This window comes from Stegostoma tigrinum, chromosome 23, assembly GCF_030684315.1.
Source record: "Stegostoma tigrinum isolate sSteTig4 chromosome 23, sSteTig4.hap1, whole genome shotgun sequence".
NCBI lineage: Eukaryota > Metazoa > Chordata > Chondrichthyes > Orectolobiformes > Stegostomatidae > Stegostoma > Stegostoma tigrinum.
The window spans coordinates 3,438,129-3,455,978 of NC_081376.1; the positions used below are offsets into that span (position 1 = coordinate 3,438,129).

General features: G+C 43.8%; 1 protein-coding gene across 1 annotated transcript in view; it reads left to right on the top strand.

The window, feature by feature from the left end:
• The window catches only part of mrps34 (mitochondrial ribosomal protein S34), an 18,612-nt gene extending 3,833 nt beyond the window's left edge, over positions 1-14,779 (top strand). Inside the window, exons 2-3 of the mRNA XM_048552341.2 lie at positions 10,969-11,011; positions 11,879-14,779. Coding sequence (XP_048408298.2) covers positions 10,969-11,011; positions 11,879-12,171 — 336 coding nt within the window. The 3' untranslated portion in view covers positions 12,172-14,779. The remainder of the gene's footprint in view (positions 1-10,968; positions 11,012-11,878) is intronic.
• The last annotated feature ends 3,071 nt before the right edge of the window (positions 14,780-17,850 follow it).

Genomic DNA, 17,850 nt, shown 5'->3' on the forward strand with positions numbered 1-17,850 from the left:
CAGGGTCAGTGTGTGTGTGTGCGTGCGCGCGCACCCTGGCGTGCGGCAGGGTCAGTGTGTGTGTGTGCGCGCGCGCGCACCCTGGCGTGCGGCAGGGTCAGTGTGTGTGTGTGCGCGCGCGCGCACCCTGGCGTGCCGCAGAGTCAGTGTGTGTGCGCGCGCGCGCACCCTGGCGTGCGGCAGGGTCAGTGTGTGTGCGTGCGCGCGCACCCTGGGGTGCGGCAGGGTCAGTGTGTGTGCGTGCGCGCGCACCCTGGCGTGCGGCAGGGTCTGTGTGTGTGTGTGTGTGTGTGTGTGTGTGTGTGTGTGTGCGCGCGCGCGCACCCTGGGGTGCGGCAGGGTCAGTGTGTGTGTGTGCCCTGTGGGGTGCGGCAGGGTCAGTGTGTGTGTGTGTGTGTGCGCGCGCGCCCCCTGGGATGCGGCAGGGTCTATGTGTGTATGTGTCTGCGTGACCCCGGGATGCGGCAGGGTCAGTGTGTGTGCGCGCCCCCTGGGTTGCGGCAGGGTCAGTGTGTGTGCGCACGCTGGGGTGCGGCAGGGTCAGTGTGTGTGTGCACGCGCACCCTGGGGTGCGGCAGGGTCAGTGTGTGTGTGTGTCCACGCTGGGGTGCGGCAGGGTCAGTGTGTGTGTGTGCCCTGTGGGGTGCGGCAGGGTCAGTGTGTGTGTGTGTGTGTGCGCGCGCGCCCCCTGGGATGCGGCAGGGTCTATGTGTGTATGTGTCTGCGTGACCCCGGGATGCGGCAGGGTCAGTGTGTGTGCGCGCCCCCTGGGTTGCGGCAGGGTCAGTGTGTGGGTTTGCGTGCACCCCCTGGGGTGCGGCAGGGTGTGTGTGTGTGTGTGTGTGTATGTATGTGCACACACCCTGGGGTGCGGCAGGGTCAGTGTGTGTGTGTGCCCCCTGGGGTGCGGCAGGGTCTGTGTGTGTGTGTGTGCCCCCTGGGGTGCGGCAGGGTCAGTGTGTGTGCGTGTGCGCCCCATGGGGTGCGGCAGTGTTAGTGTGTGTGTGTGTGTCTGTGTGTGTGTGTGTGCGCGCGCCCCGTGGGATGCGGCTGGGTCAGTATGTGTGTGCGCGTGTTCGCGCCCCGTTGGGTGCTGCAGGGTCAGAGTGTGCCCCCGCAATGGGGGACGGTGACACTTAAGGCAGAGCATGCCCTCCTGTGGATGTGATAAGTAACACTCAGGTCGAAATATAATCGGCTGGGGGTCGAGGAGGCATCCCTCAGGTCAGGGTGTGCCCCACCCTCCTTGGGGTGGGGGAAGGTGACGCCTGCGTCAGGACTGTACCACTCAGGGAGTTGGGGAGGTGGGGCCTGCGTCAGGACTGCCTGCCCTCCACTGGGGCGGGAGAGATGATACCTGGATGAGTGTTGCCACCCCTTTTCTTTTGTTCTTCTCCCCCCGCCCCCTTCCTGTGGGGTGGGGAGGTGACACCCAGGTCAGGGCTGTTGTTCCCACCCCTACCTCTGCCGTTGGGGAGGTGACACCTTGCTCGGAGAACTGACCTAGCGTGGGCACTTTGAGGCCCAGGCTAGGGTTACAGCAATTTCTGGTGTGGGGAGGTGAGCTCCCCTGCATGGGCATGGGGAGATAGCCCTGTGTTGGGGAGGTAAGACTGTCCTATCACTGAAGCCTAATTACAAGTAGGCCATGACCTCAAACCTTAGTAGGTGGAAGTTATTTGACTGAAATATGTGCAAAATACTAGAAATGCTGAAAATCTGAAATACAAGCAAAGTGCTGGAGAAATTCAGCAGGTCTGGCACAATCTATAAATAGATAGAAATACAAGCTTAATGTTTCAAGTCTGATATTACTGTTCCTTGCAAATATGCACCCAGAATGTTAACTCTGTTTCTGTCACTGTAAAACGTCACCAGATCTGCTGTGCTTCTTTGTTTTTAACTAAACCTGCTTTATTCCTTTACTCAAACCCAAAATGGTCACTGTTCTTCTCTGTGCAGTTAAGTAGATTTTTGTTTGACAGGGAGTGGTGCATTTTTAGGAGTGGATGGGAATGTGGAATCAGACAAGTGATCTTTTGAATAGTAGAGCAGTATTTGGTATTAGCGAGTTTTGAGAAGATTTGTAGCTCAGGTTGAGGTTCTGGATGTGAGTTTGCTCGCTGAGCTGATTCAGAAAAGAGGAGGAGAACAACAACAAGCTGCCATTCCTAGATGTCACAGTAGAGCGAACAGCCAATGGGGAACTTCAAACCAGCGTCTACAGGAAACTACACATACGGACCAAATACTGAACTACAGGAGCAACCATCCCAACACCCACAAACGAAGCTGCATTAGAACATTATTCCAACGAGCCACCACACACTGCAGCACAGAGGAACTACGCAGAGCAGAGGAAAATCACCTATACAGCGTATTCAAAAAGAATGGGTACCCTATGAACACAGTCCGCCAATTTCTCAGCAACAAACTCAAACAAACAGACAAAACGGGCTCAGAAACCATAACCACTCTCCCCTACATCAAAGACATTTCCGAAATGACTGCCAGACTACTCGGACCCCTTGGCATCAGGGTAGCCCACAAACCCACCAACACACTAAAACAGCAGCTAATGAACTTAAAAGACCCTATACAGACAACAAATAAAGCGAACGTCATCTACAAAATACCTTGCAAGAACTGTGACAAACACTACATGGACAAACAGGCAGAAAGCTAGCCACCAGGATACATGACCATCAACTAGCCACAAAACGACATGACCCACTATCACTCGTTTCCTTACATACAGATGAGGAAGGACACCACTTTGATTGGGACAACACATCCATCCTAGGACAAGCCAAACGGAGACATGCACGAGAATTCCTAGAAGCATGGCGTTCCAACCGGAACTCCTTCAACAAACACATTGAGTTGCAGCCAATCTACCATCTCATGAGAAAAAGAACAGGAAATGACATCACCAACCCAAGGAAACCTAACCAGATAAATAGAAAGCAGGACATAACACCAGTGCTTCGTCAGAGGCTCACTGATGATGTTACCTAGAATGGTGACGAAACGTCTGAAAACTAACCTTCCAGCTCAGCGAGCAAACTCACATCCAGTATTTGGTATATTCATCAATGTCCACATTCTGGCTGGACTCGACATGAGGCCCCTTCTCTCCTCTGCCCAAAGTGGCCAATCATTATGAGAACTCCTAGTTCCTTTAATAACATAACAGAAGTCAGCTATTTAGCCCTTCCACAGTTCCGTGAGATCGCTGATCATCTTGAAGCAATGTCATATTCCCACAATATGCCCAGATCTCTGGACATGTCTAATATCTAGGATTTTATCGAGCTGTGTCTAAAACCTGCTCCATGATTAAGCTTCTACAGCCCTTTGAGGGTTAAGAATGACAAAGGTTCACCACTCTAAAATCATGAGACACATGGATAAGGTGAATAGCCAAAGTTTTTTTCCTAGGTTGGGGTATTTTAGAGGACATAGCTTTAGGGTGAAAGAGGAAAGACTTAAAATAGACCTGAGGTGTAGCTCTTTCACACAGTGATGTGTGTATTGAACAAACTGCCAGAGGTATTGGTTGGTGTGAGTACAATTACAGCATTTAAAAGACATCTGGGTGGTTATATGAACGGGAAGGGTTGAGGGTAAGGGGCTAAATGCTGGTAAATGGGACTGGATTGATTTGTGATATCCGGTTGGCATGGATGATTTGGACCAAAGGGTATGTTTCCATGCTGTTACACTCTCTGACTCACTTGCTGACTTCTAAACTGATTGGGATGTCTGGTTAAACCGGATGAGTTGGACCAAAGGGTATATTTCCATGCTATAGGACTCCCAATTTTATAAATACAAAAGCATTTCTAAACTTTTCTGAGCAACTTGAGATGTCTGTTTCTTTCATTGCCAGACCTGCTGATTGTTTCCAGTATTTTCTGTTATTTTAATGTCAACTTTTGTCTGCTACCAACCATTTTAAACCCACCCCACTATCAGTAACAATTTCTCTCCAAAGCCAATGTTGAGCCCATCTGCTCAGATGTCTCTGCAGCTTCTTTTCCTTTTCCTAGTTCTGAAGTGGTATCTTTCTCTAACTCTTTGCATGCCTCCTTCTAACTCATTCCATTAAACCAACCTTCTGTTTGACCAACTTCTCGTTTAAATTGCTGACTGCTGAACTTCCCTTGCTAGTGCCATATTCTCCATGCAAGCCTCTCCTTGCCTTAAATCTACTATCATTTCCCTTATTCAATCCATTTCCCTGTGATCCTTCTGACCATGTCATTTCAAATTTGACCTTTTTTATTCTAAAGTCTTTAAATTTGCTTGTCTCTCCTACACATCCACGTCTAGACATTTTCGTTGTGGTTTCTATCCTGCTATAGTATATAAAAGTGCCTATTCAGAGTCCAAATGACATCTTATTAGATTTATTTTATTAGATTCCCTACCGTGTGGAAACAGGCCCTTAGGCCCAACAAGACCACACCGCCCCTTGGATCATCCCACCCACACCCATCTCCCTATAACCCACACACCCCTGAACACTACGGGCAATTTAGCATGGCCGATCCACCTATCCTGCACATCTTTGGACTGAGAGGAAACCGGAGGAAATCCACACAGGTACGGGGAGAATGTGCAAACTGCACACAGACGGTTACCCGAGGCTGGAATTGAACCCGGCTCCCTGGCACTGAGACTGCAGTGCTAACCACTGAGCCACCGTCCTGCCCTCCTCGTCAGTTTCTGCAACCTTTGAGATTATCGACTACTATCCTTCTGCATTGTTCAGCTGAGTGAACATCTTTTACCTGGTTTCAATCTTGCCTATCCAGTCGTATTCAGATATGCTTGTGTGGGATGGCTTGTCTCCAACTGATTTGTCCCTTGGATATATACTTGGGGCCCTACATGTTTTGCACATACATTCTCTTTTAGTGATGTTATGGAAGCAATGAACCTGTGGTGGGCTGTTCAGAATATTGGTGTCCTATTTGTCTTGGAGCTGAGCTTCAGATTTCATATTCTTCCAATCTGAGTATGTCCACATCCATAACGTTGCCTACTTCTACCAAGTCCATTGCTTAAATCATCATCCTTGCCTTTGTTAACTTTCCTAACTTACCTCTTTCTTTTACTTGATGTAACTTGAGCTTATCCAAAACTTCTATTTCTATCCTGCCACACAACAACTCATGTCCAGTGGCTCAGTTACATTGTCTTCCAGTCCATAAATACATTTCTCCATCTCAGTTCCAATGTGGCCATGTCCCTTCCAATCCCTGTAAATTTTCATAACCATATAAACTTCCAGGAGAAATGCGTTCCTACCCTGTTTGTTGTTTCACTCACTCTATGAAGCACTGGTAGCTGTGGCTCCATCCATCAGAGGCTGAAGTTTTAGATCTCCCTTCTTGAATGCCTCTACCTCTTTATATCTCCATTAACCCCTCCACAAATCCTACCTCTTTGATCAAGCTTCTGGCTGCCCGTCGTAAATCACTTTCTTTGGCTTGGTATCATTATTTTGGTTGATTCCACTGTGAAACCCCAGAATGTTTCCGTGTATTATAGATGCTATATAAATGCACGTTGGCGTCACTACTTCACCCACGAGTGGGTGGGAATTTCTGTTGACAAGTTTCAGTTTAGAAATCCTGGTGACAGTCCTAAATTTCAGCAGGTGTTTTTAATATGTTTGGGTGTTTCTATTTTGGGATGTTTGCTTTCCCCTTCAATTAAAGTGTCACAATCGTTCCCCATGGGATTGGCAAGAATTCTGTGGCTATTTCACAATTAATTTGTAGTAGTTGTATTCCAGTTGTAAACTCTTCTAAAACAATTGTGCAAATGTGTAGGGGATTGCTCTGAGCACTGGAATGTGCAGAACCGAGAATTACAGCAGCTGGCATTTGTTTAGCACTATTGATGCAATATATTATCTCAAGGCGCCTTGAAGCACAATCAAATAGTTAGGCCAGGTGACCAAAACGTGGTTATGGATGATGACCAATCCTAAAGTTCATTGTGGCTTGATTAATTGCACCTTTGTGGACATAAAGCTTTAACTTGCTATGTAAAAGCAACATTAAGGAAGAAATAGAGATAACAAGGTGTAGAGCTGCATGGTCACAACAGGCCAAGCAGCATCAGAGGAGCAGGAAGCTGATGTTTCAGGTCTGGACCCTTCTTCAGGATGAAATCAGAGATAATGGGAACTGCAGATGCTGGAGAATCCAAGATAACAAAGTGTGGGGCTGGATGAACACAGCAGGCCAAGCAGCATCTCAGGAGCGCGATAGCTGATGTTTCGGGTCTAGACCCTTCATCAGAAAAGGGTCTAGGCTTGAAACGTTAGCTTTTGTGCTCCTAAGATGCTGCTTGGCCTGCTGTGTTCATCCAGCCCCACACTTTGTTATTCAGGATGAAATACCTAGTTTACTGGACACCAACTCACTCTGTTCCAGAACATGTTAAATGGCATGCACATGCCACCTGTAAAATATTGATTAGTTTTGCTGCAGTGTGAACATGGTCTATATACCCCTATATATTTTAAAAACAGATTATTTGTATGCAATGTTCCTGTAGGTACAAAATAATTGCGCACCTTCCCTAAGATGAAAGAATAAACTTGTCTCAGCTTATCCCACCATTAATGTTGCATAATTGCCATACCCACTAACCTTATTTGTGAAGAACATTAATGCAAATGTGATGTCAAGCAATGTAGAGTGGAAAATTGACAGCAACAGCGGCCAACCCTTGACTTGGGGATGTTAGAGTCCTAGCTGCAAAAAAACATACAAATTGGCCATAAAAGGTAGACTTGAGGATTGGGAACAGGTTAGAAGATGACAAAGGAGAACCAAGGGATTGATTGAGAAGGGGAAAATTATTTAATGCCAGCTTGCAGGGAATATAAGAACAAGCTGTAAAAGTTTCTGTAGGCATAGAAGAGTAAAATGTTGGTGATCCCTTACAATCAGAAATGGGCATTTATAATGGGAATCCAAGAAATGGCTGACAAACCAAATTCATACATCTGTTGTTACAGAGGAGGACGTGACTACTGTACCAGAAATGATGGGTGCCTGGTTTACTAAGAGGCAGGAATTAAGTGGCTCAGTGGTTAGCACTGCTCCCTCAGTGCCAGGACATAGGTTTGGTTCCACCCCTTGGGCAACTGAGTAGAAAGTGTACGTTCTCCACATCTGTGGGTTTCCTCCCACAGTCCAAGGATGTGCAGGTTAGTTGGATTGGCCATGTTGAAATTACCTGAGTGTCCGGGGATGTGCAGGCTAGGTGGGTTAGCTTTGGGAAGTGCAGAATTACAGGAGTAGGGTAGGAGGGTGCCTGTGGGTGGGATGATCTTTAGAAGATCAGTGTGGGTCTGATGGGCTGAATGACCTGCTTGTACACTTTATTCCATGAAACAAATCTGTATTAGGGGAGAGATAACAAGGTGTAGAGCTGGATGAACGCAGCAGGCCAAGTAGCATCAGAGGAGCAGGAAAGCTGACGTTTTGGGTCTAGATGCTTCTTCAGAAGCATTTCTTTTTATGAAGGAGGCAGATGTAGCTCTTATGCTAAAGGGACCAAAGGATATAGAGGAGGGGGGTAATTAATGTATGAGCTCAACAATCAGCTATGATCATAATGAATGGCGGAGCAGGCTCAAGGGATGAATGGCCTACTCCTCTTCCATCTTCTATGTTTCTATGTCTTTAACACTGAAACTAAAGCTGGTTCAGAACAATTCTTTGACAAGGATGAGCTTGGTCAAGATGCCCTTCTAAAGTGTACGTTTCAGAGATGTATAGCAAACTTTGTTTTAATCAGCATTCTCCATAAACCAGCAAAAGTAATATACCTGAAATAACAGATAATAAAATGTGAGGCTGGATGAACACAGCAGGCCGAGCAGCATCTCAGGAGCACAAAAGCTGACGTTTCGGGCCTAGACCCTTCATCAGAGAGCTCTCTGATGAAGGGTCTAGGCCCAAAACTTCAGCTTTTGTGCTTCTGAGATGCTGCTCGGCCTGCTGTGTTCATCCAGCCTCACATTTTATTATCTTGGATTCTCCAGCATCTGCAGTTCCCATTATCTCTGATACCTGAAATAACAGTTGTTTATTGCAATCTCTGCGATGTCTGAATATTCAGTCAAGGGTGCGAGGGAGTAGACTTTCAAAGTTTTATTTAAGGCAAAATTACATTATTATTTGCAGGGCAGCATGGTGTGACAGTGGTAAGCCTCGGGCAACTGTCTGTGTAGTTGCACGTTCCCTCCGTGTCTGTGTGGGTTTTCTCCCATGGTCCAAAGTTGTGCAGTTTGGGTGGATTGGCCATGCTAGATTGCCTGTAGTGTTCGGGGAGTGTAGATTAGGTGGGTTATGGGGGATGGATCTGGTTGGGATGCTCTGAGGTTTGGTGTGGACTTGTTGGGCCAAAGGGCCTGTTTCCACACTGTAGGGATTCTATGATTCTAAGGTTTGTGATTTATGCTGTAAAATAAGGTGTGACAGTGCATATATCTCCCTATGTTACATTTTTATTACTTAATGTGTGGTTTTACATTGAACATTCTGGTCAATAAAGAGATCCACATAATCAATCAATTGGCATGCTCTTGATCCAGTAGATACCAGTTAATAAGTTTGATCTACTGTTCTATGCATTGTAATGGTGCTGATATTATATTTAGGAGAAACAAAGAACATGATTTGGGCAAGTCCGAGTGTTGGATTGGCAAGAAGAGAGCTGAAGCTTTGGAAAGTGCTGTCATGATGTTTTCTTATGAGGTTTTCCAGATTGTTGCTTTATTTCGTTAGTTTGTAGAGGGAGTGTGGTTGATTTGGGCTCTAGGTTTACCAATCCTGCATGTTTGGGTGGTTCTGCCTCCGAGACAACAGTCTGTTCCAGCATTTCATCTGCTACTTTTATGGATCCTTTGTTCTAGGATGGTTTTAAAATATCCTGCGCCAAGGAATCCTGCATATATTGAATCATTTAGTTTATGAAAAGCGCACAGCCTCATTTTTATAAGGTTATTTTTACAGATACAAAAATATTTACTGAATACAGAATTGCCAAAACATTAAGCTCATTATACCCATTCTCAGTGGAGAAAAATCTGATGTTTTCATGCACCATTGATTGATTAGCTATGGTTTAAAGATGTATTAGCTATGGTTTAAAGATGTATTAAACTGGGATGCTCACTGTGTATTTTCTGCAGTAATACTGTGCGGAGTCTGAGTTTACATACTAGTCTTACATCTGCCAAAAACTCACGTTACTGTGGATTCTAGGAAGGGAAGTGGTCCCTGAAGTGTTTGTTACTCTGAAGTGAATGTAAAACAGCATATATGCACAAACCAAACCCTTGGCATTAAAAATGCTTTGGGGGAGCATTCCTATCCCAGTGCTCTATTTGAAATAATCCTATTTGGTAAGACTGACCAAACAGCATTATTGTGCACTGGGAAAAAAATGTACTGTAGATGTTCTTACTCAGCAGATCAGGAGTGAGAAATTGAGCCATTGTGGAAATTTAAGGTCAGTAAGTTTTAGTTGAGCATTATTTGGGTCTGTCTTTTGAGGCGCATGCATTTCCCATACGGTAAGGTTCTGCTAAAAACTGAGTTACAAATTTTAATTCTGTTAATTTAATATGTCAGGTATGAAACCTTGGAGGTCAGACATTGTGCTGATTAAGACCATTCATAATCCTCCTTCAGATTTGCTTAAAGCTATAAAGAATTCTTCAAGTTACACAATACAGGAGTCTGGTACAGAAACTGACCAGCCAGATCCTCTTCAGTCTACTTAATATAGGTGCACACAATGATCAAGAGGGTATAGATAGAGTGGACAGCCAGAGACTTTTTCCTAAGATGGAGGTGTCTATTATGAGCAGCATAGTTTTAAATTGAGTAAAGGTAGATATAGGGGAGATGTCAGACGTAGGTTCATTACTCAGAGTGGTAGGGGCGTGGAATGCGTTGCCGGAGAAGGTATTGGAGTCAGCCTCATTAGGGGCATTTAAGTGGCTGTTAGATAGGCATATGGATGATAGTATAAGGTAGGGGTGGAGGTTATATGGACCTTTAGGTTTAGGGCAAAAGTTTGACACAACATCATGAGCCAAAGGACCTGGACTGTGCTGTACTGTTCTATGTTCTACTTAATGTTTTATTGGAATCAGGGAATATTTCCTTATTTGGAGGGTCTTTGATCTTTGGCAGTCTTTGCCGCAAAGAGTAATAGAGACTGGCTCATTGCTGCTATTCACCCTTGAATATATTAATTGTGTCCCATCTACAATAATCCCTGTAGAAATTCGTCAAGGCTCCTGAAACAGACATCTTCCAAACTAGGACCATTACTATCTAGAAGGACAAGGACAGCAGTTAAATGGGGTACCACCACTTCAGTTTCCTCTCCAATCCACTTTCCATCCCAATTTGTAAATATATCAGCGTTCCTTCAGTGCCACTGGGTCAACATCCCGAAATTCCTTCCCTAACAGCATTGTGGGACTACCTATAACAAATGTACTGCAGTGCCTCAAGAAAGCAGCTCACCACCATCTTAAGACAGCTCGGGATCGGCAGTAAATGTTGGCCCAGCCAGCAATGTCCTGTGAATGGATAAAAATGGTGATAGTATGGGCAAACATGAAAAGGGTTAGACAGGAATTGAGGCTGCAGTGAGGACAGCCGTGAGCACTTGGATGGCTAACTCTCTCCCCTTATTCTTGTGGGGGATAGAAAATGAGCTTGGAAAGTATGCTAAAAAGCACATAATTATGTCGCACTTTGCATTCTGTCAAATCTTACCTTCTAGTTTGTCATCAGCATAGTTTCCAGTTTTCCAATTTTAGTTGTTCCTTGCGCCATCTTGAGTAGACATTCAAACTTTGAGACAGTGAAGAATAAAAGTTGCTGGAATTAAACTGAAGCGGTTTCTGTTTTTCAGGATATGGACCATGGAAAAGCATGGGGAGTGCTAACATTCAAAGGTAAACCTTCACCTTTCATGGCTAGTTGATCAGAAAACAATGGTAGAACAGTGCTGGACTTGGATTTGCCTTGTTAATGTTATATGAAGGGGATAGGGAACGAAGACAAATCTGGAGAGAGCACATCTTAAAAGAAAGGGAGGCTATATGGCGAAAGGGAAGGAGGCCTTGTGAGCATGTTAAACAATCTCTGAAATGCAAATCATTTGGGCATATTCACCCAGAGTTAGCTACAGAGCATAGAAACAAACCCTTCAGCCCAATTCATCCATGCTGACCAGCTTTCCTAAACTGAACTAGTTTCAATTTCTTGCATTTGGCCCATATCCCTCTAAACCTTTCCTATCCAAGTACCTGCCCAAATCCCTTTTGTGTTGAAATTGTACCTGCCTCCGCCATGTATACGTATTACCCTAAGTATGAAAAAGTTGCCCCTCACTTTCAAATCTTTTCCCTCTCGTCTTAAACTTATGCCATCTGGTTTTGGACTGTCCTACCCTGGGGAAAAGACCTTGGATACTAACTTTATCTATGCCCCTCTTGATTTTATAAACCTCTACGAGGTCACCCCACAGCTTTCTGCGCTTCAGGGGAAAAAGTACCAGCCTATCCATCCTCTCGGTAACTTGCATCCTGCCATTCAGTTTTAAGCAGTTTTAATCCTGATGACATGGTGAGCTTGAGTGGAAGTGGCTGAATGGAAAGACCAAGTGATTGATTTTTTTAATGGGAAACCTGAGGTTATGCTATTGTACCATTAGTAATACTGCACATTCCTCAAAAAGATATTTGTTTCGTCTTGTCTTTGGTTTACTGAACCTCTAAGATCTATATGTTCAGAAATTCTTTTTGTTCTCTTGCAAATAGGTAAAACTGATGATACAATAAAAGAAATTGATAAAGTCATGTACCATGATTGGCGCCTGGTTCCAAAACACGAAGAAGCAGCTTTCAAGAGCTTCACGCCTGTTCCTGAGACAAATATTCGCTACGTCCCTTACCCTCCTTTGCTTCGTGCCATGATACTGGCACAGAGAGAGAAAGCTGGCAAATCTATAGGAGAAGAGCCTGTGGTTGATCTGGAAAGAAATCGCCACTTTCCAAAGGACTACTTTAAAAACCAGGATTTGAAGAAAGAAGCAGCAGGAACGCCAATATAAAAAAACCTGGATTACTCATAGCTTTTGATAGACTGAATGCAGTTGATGCCAGCAATTTGATGACTTGGTTATGTATAATAAAATCAATTATTTTGTACTAAGCTTTAAATTCTCAGTTGAATACTTGGATGTTGACAGGCAGGAAAAGAACTAGCCGGTTCAGCACAAATGCCCCCATACTGTTGGCTGGAGCACAAACAGAGCTTGCCCCGTCCCCTTTTCCACTACTCCGTTGCCAAGTAACATCCCTGGAGAAGCATAGAAACAGAATTCAAAAACCCAGGGCTAATAGGTTATACTTCTTAGCATTGTCCTCCCTTTCCTTGCTTATTTCGAATTTGTCTTGTCATCCTGAAGCCTGTAATTATTCTCACTGTGATCATCTACTCCTCTGAGTACCACCTCGTCTGTAAACTTTATAAATGTGCTCTTATCCAGTCTAATCTTTAATCCAAGTTGCAGAGTAATGCCTATGAAATGAATCTTTAAGCAACCCCAGTGCAAATCCCAATTCGGCAATATATGAAGTATTGTGCCCAGTTCTGGTCACCTCATTACAAGAAAGATGTGGAAGCGTTGGAAAAGGTGCAGAGAAGATTTACCAGGATGTTGCCTGGAACGGAGGGAAGGTCTTAAGAGGAAAGGTTGAGAGAGCTAGGGCTTTTTTCTTTAGAACAACTAGGGATAAGAGGTGACTTGATAGAAGTGTACAAAATGATCAGAGTGGATAGCCAGAGACTTTTTCCCAGGGCGGAGGTGGCTTTTACGCGAGGACATAGTTTTAAAGTGAGTGGAGGTAGATTTAGGGGAGACATCAGAGGTAGGATCTTTACTCAGAGAGTGGTAGGGATGTGGAATGCATCATTGGAGAGGGTAGTGGAGTCGGCCTCATTAGGGGCATTTAAGCGGCTATTAGATAGGCATATGGATGATAGTATAAGGTAAGGCTGGAGGTTAGATAGACCTTAGGATTAGGGTAAAAGTTTGGTACAACATTGCAGGCCAAAGGGCCTGTCCTGTGCTGTACAGTTCTATGTTCTGAACCACCAGCTATTCTGAAAACATCAATTTGCTCTTTATGTTGAGTGTTTTTGAAAAAGACCAAAAGCTTCAGCAGCAAATCTCTCTTCTCAGCACTATCTAAGGTCTAGACCATTTGTACTTCATGACTGAGCCAACTTTGTATCCATACTTCTACTTTCTGTCAATTTCTGTGTTTCCATTCTCTTAACAAGTGTCCTGGGGCGTGTTGTTAGATGCATTCTGAAAGTCCTTAAATACAAATTCACGATACTCCTTTGATCAATGTTCTTTATTACCTCATAAAAGAACTCATTCATGTAATTCAGACAGGATTTGCCTTTAACAAAGTGATTCTGGCTCTTTCGAACTAGAAAGCATGGGGCTAACTGGTCCTTTTTCATTTAAGTCGGTTTGGAAGAATGAAATAGAACTCTGTATTTGCTGCCGGTCTCAATCCCTGACGGATCAGCACAACTCTTACCTTCTCCCTGCTGATTTCTGCTGTCGTTACATTGGCATCTCTGGAGGAAAGTTGTCTCAAGTCAATCTTGGTACCATCTTCACCCCGGTATTTTGAGAGAACTGATAACTGATGGTAACAAAGTGTGGAGCTGGATGAACACAGCAGGCCAAGCAGCATCAGGAGCACAAAAGCTGACGTTTCGGGCCTAGACCCTTCATCAGAAAGTGCTGTGTTCATCCAGCCCTGCACTTTGTTACCTCGGATTCACCAGCATCTGCTGTTCCCATTATTTCTGATAACTGATGGTGTATGTTTGAAATAGCATTTGACCCAGCACTTGGATGTTTCACATCATGCTTGTGGTTACTTTGTACTCTGTGATTATCCTGTGCTGCACCAACTGATTAATTGCATCCATTTGTGGGGTTGTCCTAGATGAAATGAGTGAAAAATCAGTTCAGCAATATTGATTTGTTTCATTTTTATGTGTATTATATGCAACTTTAGATTGAGGCACAGCTGGCACTAGATGGGGCTGTAGCACTATTCTGAATTCCTAACAGATGGCCACTTGGTTCAATAGGTGTCACATCTTGAAGTGGAACTGTAAATTTGTCAATTATTGTTATGCATTTATAGCTGCATGTATGATCCTGAAACTGGCACAGCTCCCTCCAAAATAATATTGAAAGTCAAGAGCCTCTTCCATCACAAAATCAGCTATTGAGTGGAGTCAGTCAAAAACTTGCAGCAAAATTGATAAGCCATTGGTATGTGTGGTTTCTTTCTTCTGAATATACCTGATGACTTGGGGACAGTTTTTGAGAAAAGGTGCAATCACAATTTTAGCAGGTAATGCTTCTCTTCCTTTGCCAAAAGTAATTATAGTCTAGAATAGTACAGTACATGAACAGGCCCTTCATCCCACCCAGCCTGCACATGATGCCTTTCTAAACTTAAAAACCTTTTTTGCCTCTACATGGTCCATATCCGTCTATTCACTATCTATGCATCTACCAAGCTGCCTCTTAAATATAGCTATTGTATTCACCTCCATTACTACTTCTGGCAGCACATTAAGGACATTTAACACTGTGTTTAATAAAAAACTTTTGCCTCTCACATCTCCTTTTAACTTGTCCTTTTCATCCAATGTTCCCTCATAATTGATATTTCTACCCAGGGAGATATCTATCCACTCCATCCATGCCTGTCATAATTTTGTAAACCTCTGTCAAGATAGTCACCTGTCAGTCTGCGACATTCAAGTGAAAACAAAGTTTTTCCAACCTCCCCTCATAGCTAATAGCCTCCAAACCAGGCAGCATGTGGTAAACTTTTTCTGTACCCTCTCCAAAGCCTCCACATCCTCCTCATAATGTGGCAAGTGGAGCTGTACACAATATTGCCAATTTGTATAGTGCTTGTTCTGACCGATGAAAGCAAGCATGCCATATGTTGCTTTGATCACTTTATCCACCGTGTTGCTACTTTCAGAGAACTGTTGACCCGAATGTCTAGGTCATCAATGTTAATACTTTGAAAAGTATTGCTATTTACTGTATACTTCCCTCCTGTGTTAGACACATCACCCTGCATTTATCCAGATTAAATTCCATTTGCCATTTCTCCATCCAAGTCTCCAGCCTATCTATATCTTCTGTCTATCTGCCTCACTGTCCATAGCTCTGCCAACCTTTGGGTCATGCATAAATTTACTAATAAGGCTACTTGCATTTTCTTCCAAATCATTTTTATATATTACAAGCAAAATGGGTCCCTGTGGATCACAACTGGTGACAAAACTCCAGACTGGAAAACACTTCCACTGTTATTCTATGACTTAGCCAGTTCTGTATCCATCTTACCAGCTCACTGCAGATCCCATGTGACTTCACCTTCTGTATCAGCCTGCCATGAGAGACCTTGTCAAAGGCCTAACTAAAGCCTATGTGGACAGCATCCACTGCTCTAACTTCATCAACTATCTTCGTTATTTACTTAAAAAGCTTCATCTATTTTGTGAGACACAACTTCCCTCGCACAAAGCTATGCTGCATGTCACTAATTAGTCCATATTTTTCCAACTGAGTAAATTCTATCCCTAAGAATGTCCTCCAAGAATTTCCATACCCCTGATATAAGGCTCACCAGCCTGTAATTCTCTATGTTATCTCTGTTGCCCTTAAACAAAGGACCAACATTGACTATTCTCCAGTCTTCTGGGAACTCATCTGACTAAAGAGGGTGCAAAGATTTTGTAGAAGGCCCCAGCAATTTCCTCCCTTGCTCTCTCTCATTATCCTGAGATAGAGCCATCAGATCTTGGGGACTTTTCTATCCTAATGCTTTTCAAAAAAAAAACCAAAACCATTTATATATAGACCTGCCCTAAAATATTAACAAACCCCTCTTTAGACTTGTCATCCAAAATGCCCTTCTCCTTTGTGAATTCTGATGCAAGGACCTCACCCACTCCTCTGGCTCCATGCATAAATTTCCTGCTTTGTCCTGAGGGGGCCTATTCTTTTTTTCTTGCTCCTTACCTGCGTGTAAAGAGCCTACACATGAAGTTAAGCATCGCATCTAATCAGGCAGTTGCTTAGTGATGAACACAGAGCCTGTGAATAATGGGAGCAATTATTCTTTTATAAAACCAACAAAGAAATATGAATATTGGCAGCACAGATGATGCCACAAGCTGGAATTTCACATCGTTGTTCTCACTGCTAGAAATGAAAACCACACTTAAGCATGTATGCAGTCTACAATCATCCCACAACAGAATTAGAGCAGCAAAAAGGGAGCATATAGAGGGTGTCAAAGTAAACGTCAGAGAGAAATCAGGAGGGCTAAAAGGGGTTACAAGCTGGCATTGTCAGATAAGGTAAAGGAGAATTCAAAGAGATTCTACAAGTACATGAAGGTCAAAAGAGTAACAAGAGAGAGAGAATAGGGCCTCTTAAAGTTCAACAAGATCATTGATGTGTAGAGTCAGAAGAAATGGGTGCGATCCTAACAAATATTTTCCTTCAATATTTACTGTCAAGAAAGGCATGGATTCTAGGGAATTTGAGGAAATAAATAGTGATGTCTTGAAGAGTGCCCACATCACAGAAAAGAATATGCTGGAAGTCTTAAAACGCATTAAGGTAAACAAGTCCCTGGGACCTGATGAAGTGTATCCCAGGTCTTTGGGGAAGGCTGGAGAGGAAATTCTGGGGGCTTTAGTGGAGATAGTTGTATCATCAACAGCCACATTTGAAACACTCAAAGATTGGAGGGTGACTAATATTGTGCTATTAATTAAGAAAGGCTGCAGGGAAGTTGCTGTGAACTACACACCAGTGAGTCTAATATCCATGGTGATAACTTGTTAGTGGGGACTCCGAGAGGCAGGATTTATAGGCATTTGGAGAGGCAAGGACTCATTTAGGATTGTCAGCATAGCTTTGTCTCAAATTTGATTGAATTTCTTAAGCGGTGATGAAGAAAATAGATGAGGACAGTGTCTACATTGTTATGTAGATGAAGACAGTGTCTACAGTGATAGACATTGTCTACATAGACTTTAGCAAATCCTTTGACAAAGTACTATATGGTCGGTTGTCAAGTAAGTAGGAATCTCTTGGGAATCAGGGAGAGCTAGCTAATTGGATACAAAATTGGCTTGATGGTAGAAGAGAGATGATGGTAGTAGAGGGTTTGTTTTTCAAACTGGAGGCCTGTGACCAGCAGTAATGCTGGCACCACTGTTATTTGTCATTTCTACAAATGATTTGGGTGAGAATTTAGGAGATATGGTTGGTTAGTTTGTAGGTCACTCCAAGAGTGATGATATAGTGGACAGTGAAGAAGATTCTTTGGGAATGCAGTGAGATCTTGATCAGCTGGGCCAGAGAGCTCAAGAATGGCAGATGAAGTTTAATTTAGATAAACGCAAGGCTTTACATTTTGGTATGGCTACCCAGGGTAGGGCTTAGTCATTGGTAGGGTTCTGGGGAGTTTTATAGAACAAAGAGATCTTGGGGTACAGGTTCATAGCTCCTTCAAAATGGAGTCATGGATGGACAGGGTGGTGAAGAAGGCTTTCAGCATGCTAGCTTTCATCAGTCAGAGCATTGAGTACAGGAGTTGGGATGTCTTGATGTGGCAGTACAACATGTTGGTGAGGCTACATTTGGAATACTGCA